At 41.3% G+C, this 23,464-nt stretch overlaps 1 protein-coding gene across 5 annotated transcripts in view; it reads right to left on the bottom strand.

The window, feature by feature from the left end:
• The window catches only part of ncor2 (nuclear receptor corepressor 2), an 87,086-nt gene that overhangs the window by 53,222 nt on the left and 10,400 nt on the right, over positions 1-23,464 (bottom strand). For all 5 annotated transcript variants that reach the window (XM_083912458.1, XM_083912459.1, XM_083912461.1 and 2 more), the window contains exons 2-5: positions 14,842-15,037; positions 13,937-14,052; positions 8,087-8,264; positions 3,021-3,203 (exon numbers count right to left, since the gene is read on the bottom strand). In XM_083912458.1, the coding sequence (XP_083768584.1) occupies positions 3,021-3,203; positions 8,087-8,264; positions 13,937-14,052; positions 14,842-14,946 (582 nt within the window). In that variant the 5' untranslated portion in view covers positions 14,947-15,037. The remainder of the gene's footprint in view (positions 1-3,020; positions 3,204-8,086; positions 8,265-13,936; positions 14,053-14,841; positions 15,038-23,464) is intronic.

The following is a 23,464-nucleotide window of genomic DNA, read 5'->3' as shown; positions in this document are numbered from 1 at the left end:
CTTAAGGGCATCAAAAGTCTCATAAGCGTGCACTGGAAACTTATCCACATCTCAACTTCTTGTTAAAATGAACTGTTAGATGCAGTCTCTATGTTGTGCAGGCTAAGAGCTGGAGACAGAAGCTGAGTGTATTCAGCTGTAACTAGCTGCCTGGAGGCCGAGGCCAAGTGTCACTGAGTGGTGTGCATATAGCGGATCTACAGCGAAGTCACTACCCTCCTTCTCATCTCCTGTCAGGGGCTTCAGAAGGGGGGAAAGGCGGCCTCGAGAGGATACACATGAGCACAGAGCAAGACGGATCATCATGTGCCATGAGAGGCCGGGATAAGCATCTGGCGAGGAAAGCATAGACATTCCCATAGAGACCCCCCCCTTACCTCTCCAAACCCACAACGGAGTAAAATAAAATAAACTAGCCATCCTGAGCTTGGCTGACATGACACAGGCTGGCGGTAACCTAAGCTCTAACCCCGCCCATCCACTAACTCTGCCACAACTCTTTAAATAAAGTTTTACCGTGCCACTTAATTAGTACAGATGTTTTATTGCTTGAAGAGGGCCGGACAGTAAATTAAAAAAAATCCATAAAAACATTAAGGGAAGGAGAGTGGAGGAGTGTTGATTATTGCTTGTAAGCAGCAGAGCCTCTCAATCATTCACAAGTTTCAACAGTTTCAATGTTACAAAAAAAGGACAAAAAACAAAACACACTTTTCTAGCTCGTATGTTATTATTTGGAGGCCATGCTCGACCAAAAGCTGGGTCCTTGAGAGTGAAAATACCCACAGGAGGGTGCCTTTCTGAAGTTCAATATGATCATCATCATAATATTATCATTACTATTATTAATACATCATATTTTAAGCTTGTCAAATCTATATAAGAACTCCCAATTAATGATTTAATCAGTTTAAGTATATGGCATATTTAGAGAATGTTCTACACTTTACCTTTCCTTCAGACAGCCCTGTTTAAGTTTACATGGGGAGAACTTAAGCTGTTATCTAGGCTCTCGTCACAGCCACCAGACTCCTTTAACGCAAACAGTCATTTTACCTCGCAGAACACGGGAGATGCTGGTGTACGGCTGCCTTGATCGGTTAGTTTGTTAGTTTTGTTGGTTCATAACCCTTTAAAACACCAAAGTCACAGAATAACACAAACAAACTATCCATGCAACAGTATATCACATTCACTGTAGCTAAAAATACACTAAGATAAGTACCTTATACAAGCCCACTTCAAAATATCGGTTCTATTCCTTTATCTATTGTTACTTTTGAAATTTGTAATACATAATGGTACACAAGGTGGAGGAGGGACCTGGGTGGAAAAGAGTGATCTGGACCATACAGTTTCTCTACTAAACATGGCAGGCAGCCAAAAGGGAGACAGTGCGGCAGGAGTATGAGTGGTTTTGCAGTCACAAAACCTCCACCATAATCCTTCTCCTTCCCCCAGGGAAGCTGTTATTTATAGCCCTATATATTTTTAACCTACTTTTCTCCTAAATAAAAAGCCAAAGAGAAAAGAGAATTCAGCGGCCTGGATGAGTGCGTGTACAGAATTGTGGCACATTGAGCAAGAAACAGCTACAGAACTTAAATGCAGCGATTACAACACAGCAAAGACTTCATTGCTCTGATGCCAACTGGAGCCTGGCGCAGAAGGACACATTGGAAAATCACACATGAACGTTTCAAACAAGCCAAACACCGCCACTGAGAAAATTCAACAAGAATGCCAGTGCTGGCAAAGACTTAAACATCCACAAGAATGACGGATAAAAGCTACCTCATAGCGCTTTAAGGCTTCTTTGGCCTGCCTGATCAAGATGTGTGCAGAACGCACATGAATGACTTCACAAAGTCTAGCCATCTACTCAACTTTCTTCACTGTCACACACAATCTCTTCTTACAGGTTGATCACATAATAACATATCATGAGAAGAGCCTTGAAGTACTATCATGAGAAATAATTGGAAAAAGGTGGCTCATATTTTTTTGTTTTTTTAGGTTTGTATGTCATTCTGTAGTTCCCTATAGTGACCCTTGCATAATAAAATCCAAACATTCCCATTTTGTTCAAAGTACGTTTGTTTTAGTGTCAAGGTTTGAAGAATGTATGAAGACCAGGGCGCCAGACTGCGACCATATGGTCACATTTTTGCAACCAAAATTTTAGAGTGTGCAACTGAATTTGAATTTGCATAAAAATTTGCTAAAAATTTTAAAATACTATTAAAATATCAATGTGTCTTGTTCTTGTGAAATCAATATTTGGTATCGTCTCGTCACACCCCTTATTCTGAATGTATGGTATATTTTCTTTAATATTGTACTGTCATGACAGCGATGGTGCACAATAAGAATGTGACACTTAATCTGAAGCAGCACATTGTAATTTCTGCATCTATTATTGATTAACAGTGTGTGCCCTAAAATTTCTGGCTGCATTCCTAAAATTGTTGGTTACGCCCCTAAAATTTCAGTTGGGGGCCACAGTGCTCCTAGTGAAAAAATGTAGTCTGGAGCCCTGTGAAGACATTGCTACATACATTATCTCCTTATCCATAGCCATTAGAAGCTATTACCTAAACTAACTTAGATCGTGGTCGGCACCCCCCCGTTTGGAGAAGCACAAAAAAAGACCACCTAAAGAGATTTATCTGAGTTAAAGCGTATGCTATATTCAGAATATTTGCACTGCTTTACCTTGCCGTCAGGCAGCCCTTTCTGACAGGGAACTAAAGTTTTTATATCACACTCTTTAAAGCCATTAAAGCCACTCCTTTGATTAAAAAAAACCCAGTAATTTTACCTTGCAGAACACAGGAGTCTCTGGTCTAGTGCTACAGTTGCCAAACATCACATTCACAGCAGTAACGTTGCATTGCTTAGTTTCTGTGCTGATAATTCCAAACGTTGCGCAATGTTGACACAAACTGAGCCATCACATTATTCATAACCTAATTAATTAGCTTACTGTGGTAACCTACGTCACCGAAAATAATGCAGACCTGTTTCTTGCGAAGCTTGCAGATCTGCTGCTCCACCATGGTGATCTCCCTGTCCACGCGGTCCATGTTCTGGATCAGCTCCTCCTTGGAGAAGCGAGCCGGCACCAGATCCAAGTCAGGGTCCAAATGGACCGGGCTCACGGGGGAGATTGGCTCAAGCTTCCCCATCCCACTTCCACGCTCCTACAGAAGCACAACAGAGGGAGAGTGACATACTTAGATGTAAAAGTATAAAATATTATGATCAATTTTACACTATAGCAGAGCTCAAACACAATGCATTTATGTTATCAAAATCTGGAGGAAGAGGGGGAAGAAAGACATGATAAGTATATACAATGTTTGGGTGAAACCAATTTTAGACGGCAGGTCAGTGTACGGTATCTGACATAAAACGGAGCATAAAGGCCGTCTGGATATGGCTTAACCATCTTAGAGGAATGCGACTGCACATTGTACATCTTTCCCGTTGAAAACATCCCTGCCATCCTCTGATTGCAAGGCCTTGAGGTTACTGTGGAAGAAATCACACAGAAACAAGAGAAACACAGTCTGTGTATCCTTCAGAAGGTAAGACAAGGCAGTAATTAAGTCCTCTGGGTAATGAAAGTCAGTGCAGTTTCTGAGTGTCACTAGACCACACTAATTAATATGAGGTCACAGCCTCTCTTGCCAGGTTTATGCACAAAAGCACTGGCAGCTGGCTCTGTTTAAGAGGCTTTCTTTGAAATGAGGATGTCGAGGAGAAATCTGAAGGGTAGTGCAACGTGTGTGCAGATCAAATTCAGGAGGTACTTATAAGCCACGTCTTCTGGCAGAAAAAATGGAAATTGGTTTGTGTCCGTCAGTCACACAATACACAGTGTGGCTCGTCAACTGAGCAGCTTTACTGCTGACAGAGTAGAGAGAAAAGATTCATCAAACCACCGATCTTCCAAATACAGTACAGCACTCCTAAATCAGCATTAAAAGTCTGTGAGTCGACTCTCATAATATAAACCCCTCTTCAGTACAGTGGTATTATTATTATTATTATTATTATTTACACAACTTCCCATGGTTGATGGGCAAATACTAACTGTGAAGACGCTGTACTTAAGTTAACTTCAAAACTGCTAAATTGAAGCAGATTGTATCAGAGGATTGTCTGCAACTAATTTTTACTGATTACCTTGATTAATCACTTAATAAATCAATTAAAGTCCAGGTTCACATATTCACATTTCTTGTTTTGTCCAGCCAACAGTCCAAACGAGACGGTGCACTTGTAGAGACAGGGATGTAAATATGGCATTTCTGTTTGTGTGTGTTTGATTTATTCATTTGAGTAAGGTTATGGTCCCCTTATCACTCAGCTCAGAACTCGTGTTTTCATCTAACACAATTTTTCATCTATTCAGTGGAGTGGAAGCTTTAGTGACATTTAAGTACTGTGCTTCATGCATGTCATGATTAAATCGTCAAGTCTGTTTCCATTTCACCTGGATGTCCCTCTCCTTGGGGCAATCCTTGTGCTTCAAGGAGCTTTATCTCATAATCAGCTCGTTCTTGGAAATTGCCATTCATTTCATTTATTACAATTTTAACAAATGTGTTAAATGCTACCAAATATTACGTTGGAACAGTTGCAATAATGAATGTGTCTGTCACCACATGATGTTTAGATCAGCCAGTGCAGTGTTTCCTATCAAACTGGAGCACACAGCCTTTTAAGTGAATATGCCTTTAGTGTTCAGTTACCACGTACACTTTGAGTTGGCTGCCTTGAAAAGCCCAGCATACATAAAAATGTATTTTTCAAAGTCTGGTAGCTCATGCTATAAGCCACTTCTCATTAATCTGTTCACATACAAAGCGAGAGTGGAAATAGAGTTGCTGTTACATGCACCTGTTTATATAACAACACGCACATAAGAGAAAGCCCACTTGTTTGTTTTTTTCCTGATCAGTGAGTGTGTGTGTGCTCTATGTTCTGCATGTATGTGAGCATTCTTGAGTAATATGCTTCTTAAATGATTGCGTGTTTGTTCTGTGTTATTTTTAAATGTCTGAAATGAAGGTTATGCAAGTGAGCTAATCTGGACTAGGCAGACTGCATTATAGCCCCATAGACCTGCTGTGATTGAAAATGTCAGTGCCAGAGGATGCTGAGGGGCTGCCCTAGATCAAGAAGCTCAATTTTGCCAAAGCCAGTTAGTCACAAAAACTCATCATACATAAAAACAAACAAGGAAAAAAGCTCCTAGGATGGCTCGACTTTGTGGAATAAGACCACTACCCTTCCTGACATGTGTCACAGCTCCGCGTTAGCCAGATATTTAACTCAGGGGACACAATCGTGATGATTTAAACCCGGATGTCATTACGCAACCTGTTTGCATGCCCATCGCATTCCAAGGTGCAGTGGTATTCCTTTCATTTTTTGCCTTTGTTGCTGCAGTTGTCAATTGGCAATGGTGTCAATTTCTTTTACTAGAACCACTTTGTTCTGCTGCGATCTCAAGGACAGTATGTGTGTGCAGATCTTTAGTGTGTTTAACCATAAGGGAATTTGATGGTATGATAAAAAAAAAATATGTCAAAGGTAGTCTGCCCTACACTGTCCTCTGTCCTTGTCAACAGTACAGCAACACATCAACAGCTACTACACCTGTGACATAGTGTGAAAAGGTCAAAGGCCAATAGTTAAGCCCTTGGCCCGGCACAGCTTACAACTTATGCCCTGGACGACCTCTGTCACATTTAGAACATTCCACTGCATGATCTCTCCGGCTGTGCATGCATCAGTATTTATTTATTTTTTTAATTACCTCTGGGTGTTGTAGAATGTCTTTGTAAATGTGTTCTGTTTAGAAAGCAGCAGCCTGTGTGACTGAGTGACACGTGGCTCAAGCCTTCTTAAACTGCTGCAATGCAAAATATCTAAGTGTTTTTTTGGTGGCATGTCACTGCTGCTCTATACTCTCATGTTCCAAAACCTCCTTGCTGTCACTTGCTGGATGTAGACAGTCTTCTTAAAGCCAATGAGTGTGGATTGCTGGCATGCATTGCCCCTTGATCACTGAACATCTTGTGCCCATAAGGTCATCAGTAAAAATACAGAGCTGCTGGTATTATGACTAAAAATACATACATTAGTTGGGAGGTGTTCATGAGATAGTGTATAGGCATGTGTGTGACATTCGCCAAGGTGGTCTATCTACAGCAGTCAGAAACGTATAAACTACAAGATGTATAATGAATTTGATTTTGAGCAGAAAACTGTAGTTTCAAGAGGAAGGCATTTTACCACTGAAAAATAACCTTTGGTACATTTGTTTGCTTTCCGTTAGTTTTTCATGCCTTTTCTTAACGATAGATATATTTTTTATTTGCATGAATACCCTTTGAAACAACACTGCTGATGTTTTTTCTTCAGTACACCTTACCAACAAATATGGGAAATATATTATTCACTCGCCTTCCCAGTTATTGTCTGATCAGCGCACCCGCAGAGCAGCTGTCTCTTACTAAAATAGCTGCCAACATTAGACTCATGTTTCACATAAAAAGACCCACATTTTATGCCATCATCTGTAATGTGTAAACGTTACATTTCCACAGAGTCAGAGAAACTTAGAGTGTGCTTTCTGGCCATAGTTTAGTTATAAAATCATGTACAACCGAGCATCCCACCTGCTGGGCAGCTGACAGCTCTTTCAGCAGAACACTCACTGGCTGACAGTAGATGAGGTTGTACGCGCGTCTGACTCAAAGGTGGTTAAGCCGACCTTAATGACTGTCACCGGAGTCGTGCTGCCCTCCTTTTTCCATGGCCTTTCTCCACTTCTGTCAAAGTTAGTTTTGTAGTTGGGTCATTTTGAGATAAGACTCAGTTTGTGAAGTTAACAGCCTGCTGCTGCTCCTTTATTGCTCTATGTACAATGACGCAGCTTAACATAAGTGCAGTGATTCGAATGATAAATTGCAAGATGACTGCGGGCATTCTAGGCCGATGACTCAATTTATCGACTTTAAGAGGGAAACCAACTTATCGGCAATAAGCTAATACTGACTTTGACAGCACAGGCTATTTATTGGCCTGGCTCCAATTGCGAAGGAGGGCGAGCTAACTTACTTAGATCCTTTCAGGTAGACCGCCAACAAAAGTTTGATCAGCATCACTGTTTTAGTCTGAATGGGTTACTAGTCAGCTTTTCCACAACAGTATAAATATCACCAATAGCACTGCTCACTCTTAGAGCCATTTAAGGAAAGTGTGACATGCATGGAAAATATGTGAGTGTACCCATGTGAAAACAAACACGCCAAGCATTTTATTCTAATCTGACATTATTATTCAACTACAAAATCAGGATGACTGCACAATGGTGTACGGTAACAGACTGTCCACTTGAGTCATGATACAGGCACCAGTTGTGTGTGATACATCTGATCTACTCCCCTCTTTTCCTGTTGGTCTTATTCTCTTACTCCTCCATTTCCCTTTTAACCTCTATCTGTTCCTCTATACACTTGCCCTTTGCCTTATTTTCAGTTGCATCTTTCACCCCATCCCCACTATCATTTGGTGCACTTGTTCCGTGCAGTGATAGCATCTGACATGACTTATATAATGGGTTTACAGCCCTCTGCTCTGTGGGGAATTACTGGCATTCCTGAATATTTCCCTGCAAGCTTATGAGTCAATGTTATTTTTCCTGTATCCTCCGCTATTGGGGTATCTATTTACTATTCCTTGGCCGTCTGCCTCAACTGGCAGTTTGAAGCACTCTTTGTAATGTCAGGAACACCTCCCCTTCAGCAGCTCTACACTGCAAGCAAGTCGGTTTGATGTGCAGTTCACACAGTTTCATCCTCTGTCTTTTGAAATCTAGGTCAGCTCTATTATTTATTAATTACTGCTTCACAACTCCCTTAGTCTTCCCACTGCTGCTCAAAGAGCTCCACTTCCTACAATTCAGAATCTCCTTTAACGAGACATGTTGTGGTATGTCTCTATGGCTCTGAAGTAGTAGGAGTATATTATTTTTTATTATATACTGTATTTCATAGTGACTACTGACCTTTGCCATATCCTCAGCCCCTCCCAGAGGCAATTGTGGCCGGTGAGCTGAAGCCCTCATCAGAGACTCTGGTCCCATCTCTAAACGAGGCCGCTTGATCTCTGCATACTCCACCTCTGATTGGCTGCTGGGCTCTGGCAGGTACATGTGCTCATAGCGGATATGCTGCTCCTGTCCTCTGCGAAATACAAATGAAGGAGATTAGAGAAAGGCATGGAAAGCTATTGAAAACTTAGATGGACAGTTAAGCTACAGGTAGCAGTGATTTATCTGGGGGTTGTGATAAATTTCTAATGTAACAGTGGATGATAGAAAATCCCAAGAGAGGAAACCTCAATTTAAGAACACTATTTTCCTTGATTTATTGTGGGCTTGCATCATCAAATTCCTATTAGTCTTGGTTGTACTTAAAAATGAAAGCTAACATGACGAGAAGGCTAGTGACGTGTTAAATATCACAATACTAAAATCCAATTCTCAAACATGCTTACACGCACGCTAATATTCATGTAAATGCACCAAAGTTAGCATGGAGTTACAACTTGACCTGAGGAAATTTGAGCCAAATTTGATATTGAAGGAGGAAGGAACTAGGACCATTACCCTCAGTATTAGAAAACATACTTCAAAAGCATAATCAAGTAGTAGCTGTAGAAAAAGGGCTGAGACATGAGCACTCAATGAAATTATATGCATCACATCAAATTGATATCCCAGGTTAAATAATCTGAGATGGGAAGACATCAACAGCATTGAGACAATATTGATCTCATCTGAGCGAGGGCATGTTATATTTAATAACAATGGCATAATCGAATACTATTAATGTAGGCTACATTCAGCCACACAAAGACAAATTTGTACAAAAGCACAAGATGAAAGATACAGCCAGAGATCAGGCTAACCTATTTTTTTTACTGTTGTGTTCAAGGCACACACAAAGGTCGGCTTGCTTAAGTTGGTTCAAAAAGAATCATCAGAAAGTAATCACTGAAGACCATTTTTTCTGCAAAATAGGAACATGTAATGGTTCAGTTAGTAGTGGAAAGAAAGGAAATTGGAAATGGTGACTCACTGTAACACTACCATCTAATGGTTTTGAATATAGCAGCATATGGTAGAGGGCCTCTTGTGTTGGGTTTTGTAAGTATTGCTAGGCATTTAATGCCCCCACAGACAGACAGACAGACAGACAGACAGACAGGCAAGACAGACAGACAAAAGTGCTTTGTTTAGTCACTCCATATACTATACCTCAAAAACAGAACTGCTGTGGATGGCCGGGAATGCTAACAATTACATTAACAGCCATCGGAGGAGGGGCGCGCACCATACTGTAATGTGATCTGCTACATGTGTGGTGCTAGTATAAACCACATTCTGCATGGTTTCATCATTGAGGGGTGGATGGATAGCGACTTGCTGAAATTCACCAGTGTGTAGTCAAATGACAGTCTGACTGTTAACTGCACCAGCTACTTAGATTCAGGACATTTTATTAGCCCACATGTAAATGGCTCTCTGTTCTTTCTGAGAGGAGGGTTTTGTCAAGTCTGCCCTGGAGGAAGATGCCAGAATGTCAGTGACTTTGCTGCCAGTGTCAAAATGGAAGTGGCTTCTAAAGAGAAGAGGGAAAACACAACCATAATTGCTGGTCCAGGCCCACAATGGCCTAGTGTGTGGTTTCTTTATGTGCCAAAGAGCATGGAGCCTGTCTCTGCCTGGTGGGGTGTTGGTGGGTTGGTGTAGCGATCAAGACCATGCCAAGACTAGACCAGGGATTTACATAAGAGAGATATGTCATCTCACTTATGTAATATGAAGGTTTAGATCTGCATGTTAAAGAAATGGAATGTGGACGTTTATCCGAGTGATTGCCGAAATACTACCTGGAAAAATAGGAGGCCAAAATTAATACCCAGATGGTGTGTGACTACTTCCACTGAACACATTTTTCTCATTCATTCAGTCGCACACTTCCTCATCTCCATAGAGGGCTGGCACTTACATAATCACATAATCAAGCTCTAGCCCTCATTCTCATCCCCTCCCTCCCCCTCTTTCTTTCGCCCTCTCTCTTGTGAGCGTGCAGAATAATCTGATCCCTGGGGAGGATTTGTCTGGAGGATGAGAGAAAGAGATGTGTGTGTAGAAGGGGTGGGGGGCTGGGGTTGGGGGAAGTGGCAAAACAACACAACAACCTTTAACAGCTCCACTACTTTCATACTGGTTTGGGCAACATTACGACAAGAACAAGAGATTGTGTGTGCAGATAGTGGCCAGTTATTGTGAAAGCACTATAGCGTTTGTGTGGCTGCCAATCTCCCTGTTGCTCCCCAGAGGAGCAGCTCCACAGCTGTGAATGGCGCAGGGATGGCTTACACAGAGAGAAGCCAGGCTAACTGCACCACAGCTGGGATGAATGAAACTGAATAAGTGCACAGAAGAGGAAGGACAATGGGTGGAGTCCGAAAACTTAAGCCCTCAACTTTTCCCTTCATATTGCTGAACAAAAACCGCATTACTCAATGGCCAAAACAGCGGGAGACAGGATATCTACAACCACTAAATGCTGTATACTGGAATAAATCAAAGCCATTTTCTAAAAATGGGTAGAAGTGGCAAAAGCGATCGATTTATAGACGGATCATCATTTGCTTTTGAGAAGTTTAACATCGATTCTCTACACTTCTTAACAGAATGAAGGGTTTCCTTTTGAAAAAACTACAGATAAAAAAAAACATAACAGGATTTCCACCAGTAGAGCAGCTTGTCACTAAAATGAGAATAGCTTGGCCTTAACGGTCGGTCCACCTTAAGGGAGCTTAAGCTTATGGTGTTTTGCGTGAATTTTGTGGTGCAATTACATAAAAAGAAACTAAACTAATGTTACGCAACAAAAACGGGCAGAAATTATCCTTAATGGAGTTTGCTTCTAGGGATGGGCATGAGTAACGTTTCCTAGATCGAGTAATCGCATGAAGTACTCAAGGGGGATCGATTCCTCAAAGAGGAAAATAAGAATGCAGCTTATGTGTCCTGACAGCAAGCGAACATCCAACTCCGGCGACGCATCAACGCTCTCTGTTTGCAAATCCGTTAAATATGCACTGAATTTGTGGAACAAGCCGTATAATATGTTCCTGAAAAAACAGCTACTTTTCCTGCGCACATGCAAACTCCCGATGTTTTAAACAAATAGTGTGCCAGCAGCGTCTCCACAAAGCTTCAATCCGCCACACACATACTCCAAACAACCTCATTGCCTCTGAGACTCCTCTGGTCTAAACTTATCTGGGACAATTGAACTCCAACAACACATTTATTTAGGTTCTTGTAGTGAAATGAGGTGTTGTATAAATAACTTTCAGAAAAAAGTTCAGATCAAAAGAAAGGTCCTACACAGCTCTGTTGTTACAAAAAAACAAAAAAGATCTAGTTTCCTTATTGTTTCCAAAATGTTTCAAACATTTTAGTTTTAAAACATCTTAAAAATACCTTTAAAAAATCTCAAAAGCACTGGTAGAAATCCTGCAAAGGTGTAAAGATTTGGGCCAAAATGAATAACAAAACCTCATTTTGTCAGTAGATACAAAAAAGGTTACTAAAATATGACACTGTTCATAGCACCATTGCATAATATTTAAGTATAGGGGACACCTATTCGGAACATTTTGTGCAAATATTTGAAAAGACATTAACCTAACTATGCACACGTACTAAGGTCTGACCATATAATAATACCCATTTAACTACATTAATAAAATATCACAGATAGATGGCAAGAATAACCACAGCTACTGTACACATCATTTTGCATTACTTCACCACATTTGCTAGAACTCTACTCTGTTCTAGGCAGAAAAGAAACTCTGTTATGTGTTTTTCTGTCTTGTTATGCTTGCTATAAAATGTATTCACTCCCTTTCTCAAGAAGCCTGGGTGATCTCAGACAGATGGGAAGAGGCGGAGGGACTGAGATATTGCCTGGAGTAAAAGAGGAGGATGAAACAAACAACTAGCACAGTGGCTCACCACTGATTATTCTGTTGTTGTTTTGTGACCTGTAATTAAGGTAAATTTGGAGCATTAACTAAATTGCACATTTTCACCTTGTCTTCAGTCCAAGACGATTAAAGAGAAGGTGAAGCATACAAAGATATATCTTACTGAGAAAGAGATAATACCACGGTTAAAAGAAAGCACAGCTTCCAAGGCCGTGTTAGTGCTTATATTCCCTGTCGGAATGTGAACAACCCCCAGCTTGCTACAAACGGAGCCATGGTGTGCAGAATTACTCAGACTTATAAAAAGACAAGCTCACATCTGAGGAAAGAATAGATTGAAGGATTGCCAAGGCCAGAATTACAATATTCAGACTCTGAATGAGAGTGTAGAATGAGGGCTTCAGACTGTATTCTAAGCCCTCTAAAGGAATGCTGAAGGCCTGATACATTCAACTCAAAGACTCCCCGAACCCCAGACGCCTGCCAGCAAGACCAACGCTTTATGTCAAAGTCTCCACTAAAAAACGTGGGCTAACTGATCCCGTTTGATAAGAGGGTTTTTTTTTATCTACTGTAAAACTACCACACTTCTTCACTATAGTAGCTGCACAAGGCATCTGTCTTATAGAAGCAGGCATCAGGTACACTGAGAGTGACTGCCAAAGCACCAGTGATTGAATGAAGGTGTCGGCAAATCATTAACTAGTAGATAGCAGATGAACTGTGTTGCGTTCATTTCTGTATCAATCCATGACCAAGTGTTCCCACATTGTGGGGTAGGTTATGCTAACTGGTAAAGGGAACCAATACCCCGCCCTGGCCTTTATATTGAAGTCTATAATCCCATGTGATTGATACTTAAAGACGGCGACACAACATGCAAAGGCCACACACTGCGACAGAGTCATTTCACCATCTGTTGTCTGCTGTTATAACTTCATTTTGTTCCAGAGGCTAGGAGGTACACAAATCATTCCACAGCCGACACCCAACACACTGTACATGTTACAAATATCATCCAGCTCATTTTTTGGAAAAAAACAACCCCTTAAAAATGAAATTTTGTGCTTCTTTTTGCAAGGAAATCTGCCATGACAATTAAGTGAGCTTGTGACTTATCTTCTGTGCATTATGCAAAATTCATGGCATGTACATAAATTATTCACAAGTACTCATCAAGACTCGTCCTCAAAAAAACATGGCTATATAAATAATAAACAACTTTGGTAGGTACAAGACCTGAGTCTCCAGAGGGAAAGTACTATACATACAATGCTTTACCTGACTTACTTTTGGTCTATTGAAGGTGGACAAAACTCTGCAAGCTCCATTGCCCAGCAGAGCCGTTTAACACAACATTACAGAGGAACGGCTTGCGGATGCCAATTACATGAGGATTACACTGGGGGAGGGTTAACAAGCAGAGGCTTTAGTAGAATAATACTGCATAAAAATGCAGCCTACATGACGCTTCCATTGAGCATGCTTTGTCACTCAGTCATCAAGACTCAACAAGGCCAAACACTACCATGTGAGTGGTGTATAGTACACTGACTGTCAGTGCACTCCACAATATGCATATAGCATCTAAAAATGTCTCGTCATTACCCCCAGCAGAGGAGGCTGTTAAATGAGATTGATGATGCCTTTTACATGCCTTGATGCTGTATTTGCACTGTATATAATACTGCACAAACATAACAAACAGCACCCAGTACAGTAGGTCATCTAAAAATGAAAAAGTAAAACAAAGCACAAGGAATGCAAACCCCAACCATCTCAAGCAATGACAATATGTTACTTGAGAGAGAATAGACCTTATATATTAGCACGGTGCACATACCTCTCATTCCCAGGCTGGAACTCTGAAAGCAAAGAGGGCCGGCGGCGATGGGGCTGGGTCAGGTGGGAGCTGTAGTCTCTGGCATGATGAGAGTGGTAGTCAACCAGTCCCACTTCCTAAAACACAAACAACAGGTTTTCAGCATGGAACCAGATATCTTACATTTATCCCTTCTACTTGAGAATGATGCAATTTTAACATTTCTTCCCATTCCCTGCCTTGTTTCTTCTGTAATATCCAGTCCTTTTCCTTCCAGCTCTCATGTCTCCCTCTCCTTCCATTTGTTTCTCACACAAGTAGGGTAACACATGCACAGCTCTACTGTAAACTGGCCCCTCTGCCAGTCAGGGATTGTGGGACATAGCCCGTCAACCCTCATCTCATCCTGAATGTGATGACAAGAGGGAGTGGTAGGATTAAGTACAGGTGCAGCTGTTGAGATCATTGGGGGGTAAGCCTGGGCTTCTCCCGCCATACAAGAACAAAAAAAGGCCTTGCAAAAACTGCAGGTCACTGAATAAACTTCTAAATCATCTAGAGGCCTCTTCTTTGAAGCATAGACCGCTTTGTCCCTGATACATAGAAGCACATAATCTTGATAATTAGTAGATGTTGGTGGAAATAATAGGGAAGGCCTTAATGTGACTCCATTATGACAACATGAACTGTCAACTCACTCATCTAATGAGGGAACAGCTCTGTGTGCAAAACATTGCAACTTGAGAATGTTTCTGTAGGAAATACACCAGTGGGGGCCCCTGGGGGTCAGGCCCTCTCCAGTGGTTCAGAGTAAAGCACTGTTTACTAAATATTCCAGCAGTCAGAGCCAAAACTCAAGTAAAATCTCTCAAAACAAAACTTGACGCACTACAGGTGGTGCCATTTAACACATAAAGTGCCCTTACCGTGTGTGCCCGTTGCAGCTGCAGTGGCAGACTAGCAGGGTTTGGCAGGTGCCGTGTGTCCACAGTCCTCCGACCCGGCGGCACAGACTGGGGATGAGAGGCCATGCTGGCACAGCCGCTTCCTCTACAGGCAGGAAGAGGGTGTGGCTGCAGAGCAGATGCCGTGCATTATTAGGTGTTTCTCTTGGCCAGTAACCTGCAGAAGAAAAAAAAAATAGGACATGAGTCACTTTTGTTTTTTAGTTGACAAACTAGTGTAATAGCCATTGTAACAATGCAGAAAACATTATGCAGTATGGGTGACTGTTTGATGTTTTCTGGCTGGCACCTCCAGAGCAGAGATGAAAGTGTGCGTCTCTGTCTGCTCCGGATATCAGAATGTCATCACCTCCCTACCACAGCTGCTGCGCCCCTCCGTTGCTTCTAGTAAAGGACTGAGAGTCCCTGCACCTGCTAGACTGAACCCTTCCTTCACTGCTTACTGAATGGCCCACTGTCCTCACACTGAGGACTCACTGGCAAAGGCCAGCCAAGTCAAGCAGCTAGCTGGTAAACCAAAAATACTCTGTGTTTAATGGGGCTTTACATGCATTATAAATAACTCAATGACAGATAGAAATGTAGACTTAGAGAGTCGGGCGTTAGATTTTTACTTTAGATGACATTATACAAATTAAGATCCGCCTCATCTATAAGAAGTATGTCATATTTTCCAAGTGATTATGTAACTAAAAACAGGTACACGCAAAGCTGTAACACCCCCCCGCATACTCTCTCTGTAAGGGAAGAGATGTTCTGCACATAAGTAGGAGTGAAAATAAAGAGGCAAGAATAAAGGGCCATAATCGTATTACAGTGATCATGCAGATTACAGCACACATCGACAACTGTATTGTTCAAATTGGAGACAATGCTGAGGAGGAACAAGATGGACCTATGACAATAGTCATAATGTAAACAAGCTTGTTACAGTGCCGTTCACAGGCGCACTTAAAAGCCAGTAGTAGTAGTAGTAGTAGTGGTAGTAGTAGTAGTAGCTGGACTGGTGTCCCTGTGACTCCTGCCAACAAAGAAATTAGGACTCCTGCCATTTCTATGAGCCTCTGACTAATGATGCCTCTTTCTCAAAGCTCATGTTTCAGCCCTGCGCAAGCCACACAAGCGGCACAGTGGCAGAAATATGGGCTCGCAACATGACACTGATTGAAATCTTGACAAGATAGCAAAGCATCCTTGGTGCGCTACAGTCGGAAAGGGAAAGCCACCACCACTGAGACACCCCCCTCTCCAAAACAAAAAGTCCATGCATTTTATATTACAGGTGACAATGAGATTGGAAACTAAATGTTTTACTAAATTGGTCACTTCTGATTTTTTTAAAGGAATATAGAGAAATTAACTTTACCCTTTTACACCGTGTCCTAAGAGCACATGTGTGTCAGACTGTCGCATCGCATTGCACATTATCGGACGCCATCTATCCCCACTGCAGCCGTTAATATCTTGTTTGATTATGTGACACACGTAAACAAACCACCTACCTAACTGCTGTGCACTCCAGATCAGACTTGAGACTTGACAACTTTACAGCTGGGTGAGTGCTTGCTATCTTTCAACATTTGAACTGTATAAAGAGGAAACACGTTTTATATTGTGGCATTTGCTGGAAATGACAAACTGTAGCCAACAGCAAGTAGGTTGTTAATTGTGATAATCTCCAGTGTAGCAGTTAAGAGGCCAGAGACGTTCAGCTCCCTGGCGCTCTCACTCCAAGCAGCTGCCACCTTATTTAAGTTTGTGCAATGAAATGATGAGGTATAGTACAGCTAAATCCTCTTTTAAGATTAATGAATCAGCCGTTCTTCATCCAGCGTGGCAGGTTAGGATTTTCCAATAGAAAACAATGTAGATTTGTTTTTACTGACGCTCGCACACGTCACGTGCCGTTAGGCCAAGGTGTAGCAGTATTATCAATACTTTTTTAATAACTGACTATTTTATATATTATTTTATATGTAGATCTTGTTACAACATGATTTGTTTGATTTGGGTACTTCCTTTTTTTGATGATAACACAATCCAAATAAAAGATCCGTCTTACTTCGCCTGCCACAAAAGTCTCCACACTCCATATTTTTTAATGGCCTTTCAGGATTTCCCTTTGTAGAAAGTGTTTTTTATGAATAGATTTTATTTTGTATCAAGGTTTTTTTTTTGTGCATGGATAATGAAATGGTTCAATCTGACTGAAAGAGCAGAAGATCGCTCTAATAAGAGAGGGAATCACTAGTCGCTGGTAAAATAAAGTGGAAGCGGATTTAAAAGGAACAGGTTCCTCTTTCCGTGTTAAGTGCACAATGATGCCTTTAACAAGCTGAGAGTAATAGTTGTGCAGCTTTAGCAAAGCTATTCTTAAAAACGTTAGAATAGAAATAGAATAGCCTTTGGTTAGCATTTGTAGAATTAGATCCCTATATATCAACTGAACTTATGGACTGACAATTCACAGTTTAAACTAGGGCTGGGCGATATAGAGAAAATCAAATATCACAATACTTTTGACCAAATACATTACATTCATTTTACTGACACTTTTGTCCAAAACTACTTAAACGACTTACAATAAGGGCATTTAACGATAATGACACTAAATTGCAAGAATCATGTGAGTATATACAATTATCAAATAAGAAGAAGAAGAAGCATTGCTTTATTTATCCCGCAACGGGGAAATGGAATTTTTTCACTCTTATTAGTCATGTTAATAATAATGTTACACACACACAGGCCCGAAATACACACATGCACAAACAGGACCTATACATGCAATTAAGGAGAGATGTTAGCGAGGGGGCTGCCAGTGACCGGCGCCCCGAGCAGTTGGGGGTTCGGTGCCTTGCTCAACAGCACCTCGGCAGTGCCCAGGAGATGAACTGGCACCTCTCCAGCCACCAGTCCACACTCCATACATGGTCCACACAGGGACTTGAACGAGCCACCCTACGGTTCCCAGCCAAGTCACCTATGGACTGAGCTACTACCGCCCCCATAAGCACAAACTGCTACATTATTGATGTCGACGGTGTGGAAATATTGTAGGATTGGCCTTTTGTGCTTTCACAAAATATTCACACAATGAGATTTCTAAGTGATCAACATAAGGGATGTGGATATAATGACTGAGTGGGTAAAGGTAAGTAAAAGACCAGCTAGAACAGTTTGGTACATCACTTTACTGAAATGCAGCTTTTAAAACCAGGAAAAGCAAACACTTATATCATATTAAGTATATCCCATCGAGGCGGAGTCTTTTTTGAAGTGAAGATGGGAAAGGTTCACCACTGTGAAAGACTAAATAGCTCAGTAATTTAAGAATAATGTTTCCCCACGCACACAAAGAGCAGAGCAGAGGAGAGAACAGTGAGGTGAACAGTACATTGCCGGTACTGGTTAACAGGCTCGTCGGTGAATCACACGAGCACTGACGGATTGTTTTGGAAGAAGTTAACAACAAGATTAACGGGCAAACAAGCTTTAAATGTGACGTCTATTCTAAGTGCTGTGGGTCTAATTTATGCCGATGTAAAGAGTGGTTTAAGTTGATTTTGAAAACTAACTGATAAATAACTAAATTATTAAAAGAAACTTTAAAATAGTTACATTTGAGAAGAGAGTTTGGTTTGGTTGTACAATTTTGACATTTTTATATGTAAAAATGTGTTTACATTTGACTTTTGTTGCATTATACAATGACAAAGGTTTTCAAAATAAAAGAACATATCCTAAATGAAACAATCAATTAGATTTATTGGAGGAAAATTAAGTGTTCTCATCTCTTACTCGTCACATTTCTGCACTTTTTGATGCTCCAGAGTCTCAGTTTTAAACACATGATGTAATGTGAATCCAAAGAAAAACTATTTACGCTACTTAGAGTGGGTTTCGACAACAAAACTACATGGTTACATGGTTCAGGAAAAGACTGTGGTTTTGGTTTAAATAATAATAATACGTCTGTTATGTAATTAAGTAGCACTTTCAAATGGGATGGGACACAAACAGGAAAGGAACCATGGTGTCCTGGATGAAAAGTCCTGTGTGTTTGACCATACCGACCACCCTGAACACCTCGCTAAGCGGAGATTGAGGCTTGTTATACTACGCCAGCTGATTTCCGGAGCATATGCACTGAACATGTAATATTACGTCTATATATTTTACATTAAAATCAGTTGAAAGCCAGGTATGTCGCACCCAGTGCCAAAAATGTTAAACATCAACGTTTTCTGTAGCTTGCAGAAGCGTACAATGCCAACATTCTTTCTGGCATCCAGGCTGAGTTTCTAATAAGTCCTGCCCTGGACACGGTCTGAGTAATGACTTCTGCAACCAGTCCTAAACAAGGACTGGCACTTTTTATATCACTATGAGCAATAAAACCATAAGGTGCCTTCATCATTGGCAAAGTACAACCTATTGCAGAGTGCCAGTGTGCCAGCCTCTGTTGTCTGACTCTTTATTGCAGTACAAAGAGGGCACTATCCGCCCTTCCTTCCTACCACACTGTCAAACAAAAGTGTTACTTGATTACAGTTATGCAAAAGGCTCTAATATGAGAAGCTGAACATGGCCCTGGCTTTCAGGAAAAGAAGAGCTTTGTAAACAGGTTCAGAGAGGCCACGAGTTAGGAAACCGCTGCTGAAATTCTCACACCAGCTAGAGACTGCCTTTGTGTCAAGCAGTATAAACTGTGGCTTCAGATATTTTCAAGAAACTGGTGCAAACTCGTCTTTCGGTGCGACAGACCTGGATAAACAGACCACACAAAGGGAAGTGCTTGAGGCCTTGAGTAGATCTCACTGCTGGTGAAATACTAGATGAGGAAAAGTCATGATACTGCCATAGCATGCAAATATGCTCAACAAAGCGCAAAAAAGAGGACAGCAAGACAAAGAAAAGGTGAGATAAGCCATCCTCGTTTGGAAGCCTCTCTTTGATGACTTTCCTGTCCAGAGAGATTCCCCTGAGAAGGACGAAAACAAGTCCGAAGGCAGTCACAAGATCTGCTGAGGACAAAAAAAAACCTGAATCAAGATGAGAGGGCCAACACAATGAGAGAGCTTTGACATAAACTCTGAGGCGAATGGGGCCTTTCCAGACGAGAGGCTAAACACATGCACTGGCACTGCTACAGACACCCACAGGCAAGTAGTTGGCTAACTGCCAGCGCTGTGAATGAACTCGGTCACCCCACTCCCTCACTCTAGCGTACTTTCCTTCTCCCCTCTCTTTTGCTTTTTCGTCTTCTTCACAGAGGAGAGTGGGCCTCAGCCTTTAGCGGCGCAAGCCAATATTTCATCCTCTTACCCCCCACCCACCCCTCTCCATTTTAGGAATGGCTGTGGAATTACTAGCACAGAGCTCACAGACGGCTTCCAGCCTGCCAAGGAAAGCAGAAGGCTGACTTCAGACAATAGTTTAATTCTAGTAACATAAACAGTTAATCAAATCCGTAGTCTGGCTTGGTAGCTTCACAGTCAAGCTCTAAAATAAAGTACAAGGGATTCAACAGCTTGTAACATATTTTTTATAAGAGCCTTGATACCATGGCTTGGACCCGGATAGAACCAAGGGTGTGATTGGCCCATCACCGCAACAGCAATAATGTACTGTTAAGTATATGCCCATAAAATATTATGCTGGTATTTTTAGACAGAAGAAACACATTATGGTATTAAGCTTTCAGCAAGGGCCTCTGCAATTATTATGACAGTCATCAGAGATGATGGCTCCAGTCAAATGCATGGAGCTCTCGTGAAAAGGCCTCGGTCTGGGAACAACATCAGAAGTCTATAAAGCAGAGCCCTAGAGAGCTGAGCTCAGTGGAGGGGGCTGCTAGGACTCTCAGCCTAGGAATGTGGCACCCTGTCAGGTCCCATAAGGATTTATCTCCCTGGAGCCTCATTACCGAAAGGCCCTGGACAAGGAGGCTCTCAATCGCTTACCCTTTCACTCACTCACCCTGAACCTCAATACTGAACGGCTCACAAACACTAAGCATGCATAAAAAAAAAAAAGACATGACCCTTATCTTAACTTGCAGCATGCATGGTACAAGTTATGTAAAACTGTCACCAGGTATTGGGACCCTAACATCTTGTGGAAATAATGCACTGACTTTGTATTTCTAGAGAGAAACTGGTGGTTTTTTCCACCAACATTCATACAGCCAGTCGGCACCTGGCAGCTATTACAACTAAGGCTGCAGCCACACTTTGGCAAACACGATCTCTGACACCACTAGCGTTGTAGCAATGAAACTAATCTATGTCTATACTCACACTCCCTATCAGGGATAGCCTCCTAATTGCATTTAACTTTAAAATGTACAAAATTGTCAATATAAATTGCAGAAAAATATATGCAGCGATGTTCTTTTGCTTTCAATAGGGTGCAGACCTATTGGGCATACGTGTGCCGGTGTAAACTCGGTGTAAGGCTGAGAATGCTGCTGGACATGGGAATACAAAAATCTCAAATAATGGCTTTTCTCTTACCATTTAGGCAGTAGTAACATAAATGCAGAATGTAACTTCACAACAGCTGCTAGCATCGACAACAGGGTCAGAAACTGTTTAATTTGTTATCTGTGTTGGATAAACCACTGGTATTCAAGTCGGATGTCATTCGTGTTGTTCAGGAAAAGGTTCACTTGATAGGTGTGTGACGGATCAGGGGAGGATAAGATCCAATAAAGAAGAGAACTTTTGCATCTGCGTTTTAAAAGTTAGTGAAGTTGAGCCTAAATCTTGAAAGGGTTCCCATTATTTTTAAGAAATAACTTCCGAGGACCATTTCCAGAAATGGTTATTTGAAAATTCAAGATAGCACATACTCCCAAATGGTGAGTATATGTGAGTATATCATTTCCCGGTAGGCCTAGTATTGACACATTTGATCCTGGGCTTCTCTGTGAATTAGCTCACGACTCTGAAAAATAGAGACTTGATGCCGAAGAGATCGCTGCATTCTTTCCGCTCCACAAATTCACTGAAAAAGGAGTGTTATGCTTCGCAGCTGGTAAACCCGCATTGAAGTGCCATACTGTGCAGATTATTCTACCAACAAGTCAAACAAAATATGCACTTCAATCTCAGAGAAGGGCTAAGATACAATTAAAATCTTCATAGACACCATAGACTATTTTCAGGATATTTGCTCTTTTTTATCAATTTCAATATCAATTTTTATCAATTTATCAATGTGTTTCCATGACAGGAAAACTAATTAAAAGAATTCTGGGTTTTCCAGGATGCATGGGAACCTGCTTCAGTAACTACTGCGTTGGCTCCAACACCCCTCCACAGAGAGGGAGTAGATCAACCAGCTCTACTCCCGCTCTTTACCGCCCTCATCTACCCTAATTTAACATAGAAACAAAGCTCTTGCAATTAATCCACTGAAGCTTCAGTATTTGGGTCCCAAGAGGTTTTTTAAGGTCAGGCTGCAATAACAAGGTCAATCTGTGTGGTAAGCTCAGTTTCTCTAGAAAAAACTGCTTCAACACTTAAGCCTCTTTCCAACTGACCTAACCGATTTTTTGTTTTATCAAAACTAAGTAGCTAGTTCTCTATATCACTGATTACCAAGGATACCATGCAAAGCCTGTTACTGATTTGCATTCAAAACAATCAAAACACAGTGACACGAAGAGGAGGAAGTCACAGTGCAACAGCCAGTGAAAAAAAATGGAAACGTGATTGCAAACAAACACCTTTCAATTAACGGTTGGACAACAACAGGAAAAACACTCATATCTGCCAAACCTTAGTACAACACCCTTAACACTGTCAAGCAGCAACATCCAAAACAATACTGACAAAACAGGACCGCCCTTTAACATGAATAGTGTAGGACAACACCTTATAAATGTAGTGCAAAGGCCATAAAGTCATATTTTTTATACACATTTAGCCTCAAATATAACAAATAAGATCAACACAGGCTTATATTTGTATGCTAAAAACCCACTGCATCTTATTTAGCTTCACCAGTAAAAAAAAATAATTGAATATTGTTAGAGGACTCTCGTAAATCTTTAAATCCAAACTAATAAGGTCCTATAATCCATTACAGGGAACACAGGAAAGCAAGAGAATGAGTTACTAACAGGGAAGTCAAATAAAATGTTAGGTGACAGAGAGAAGCTATAAAAGGCAGCAGGTGATATAATTATTGTGTGTGTGTGTGTGTGTGTGTGTGTGTGTGTGTGTGTGTGTGTGTGTGTGTGTGTGTGTGTGTGTGTGTGTGTGTGTGTGTGTGTGTGTGTGTGTGCGTGTGCGTGTGCGTGTGTGTCAGCTTGATATATAGTGCAGTTCCTGGTAGGCAGGTGGCTACCTCAATGCTATTAGTACCAAACGGAGAAAGAACATCCCGGCACCCTGAGCTGATCTCACCTCTACTCAACTTTCAGACAGGAAATCAGCGGTCACAACACATAGTCAGCATCTAAAGACTCAGAGAAAAATGTCAATAACCCGGAGTCAACTTTGACACAGCTGTAATTTGTGTGAGAGAAAGAGGTACAATCATCTCCCTTAACCACAGCCTGCCACACCTTTCA

Source organism: Echiichthys vipera, assembly GCF_963691815.1.
Source record: "Echiichthys vipera genome assembly, chromosome: 4".
Classification (NCBI taxonomy): Eukaryota; Metazoa; Chordata; class Actinopteri; order Perciformes; family Trachinidae; genus Echiichthys; species Echiichthys vipera.
Note: the sequence above shows the minus strand (reverse complement) of the source record. Positions and strands in the feature narration are given on the sequence as shown.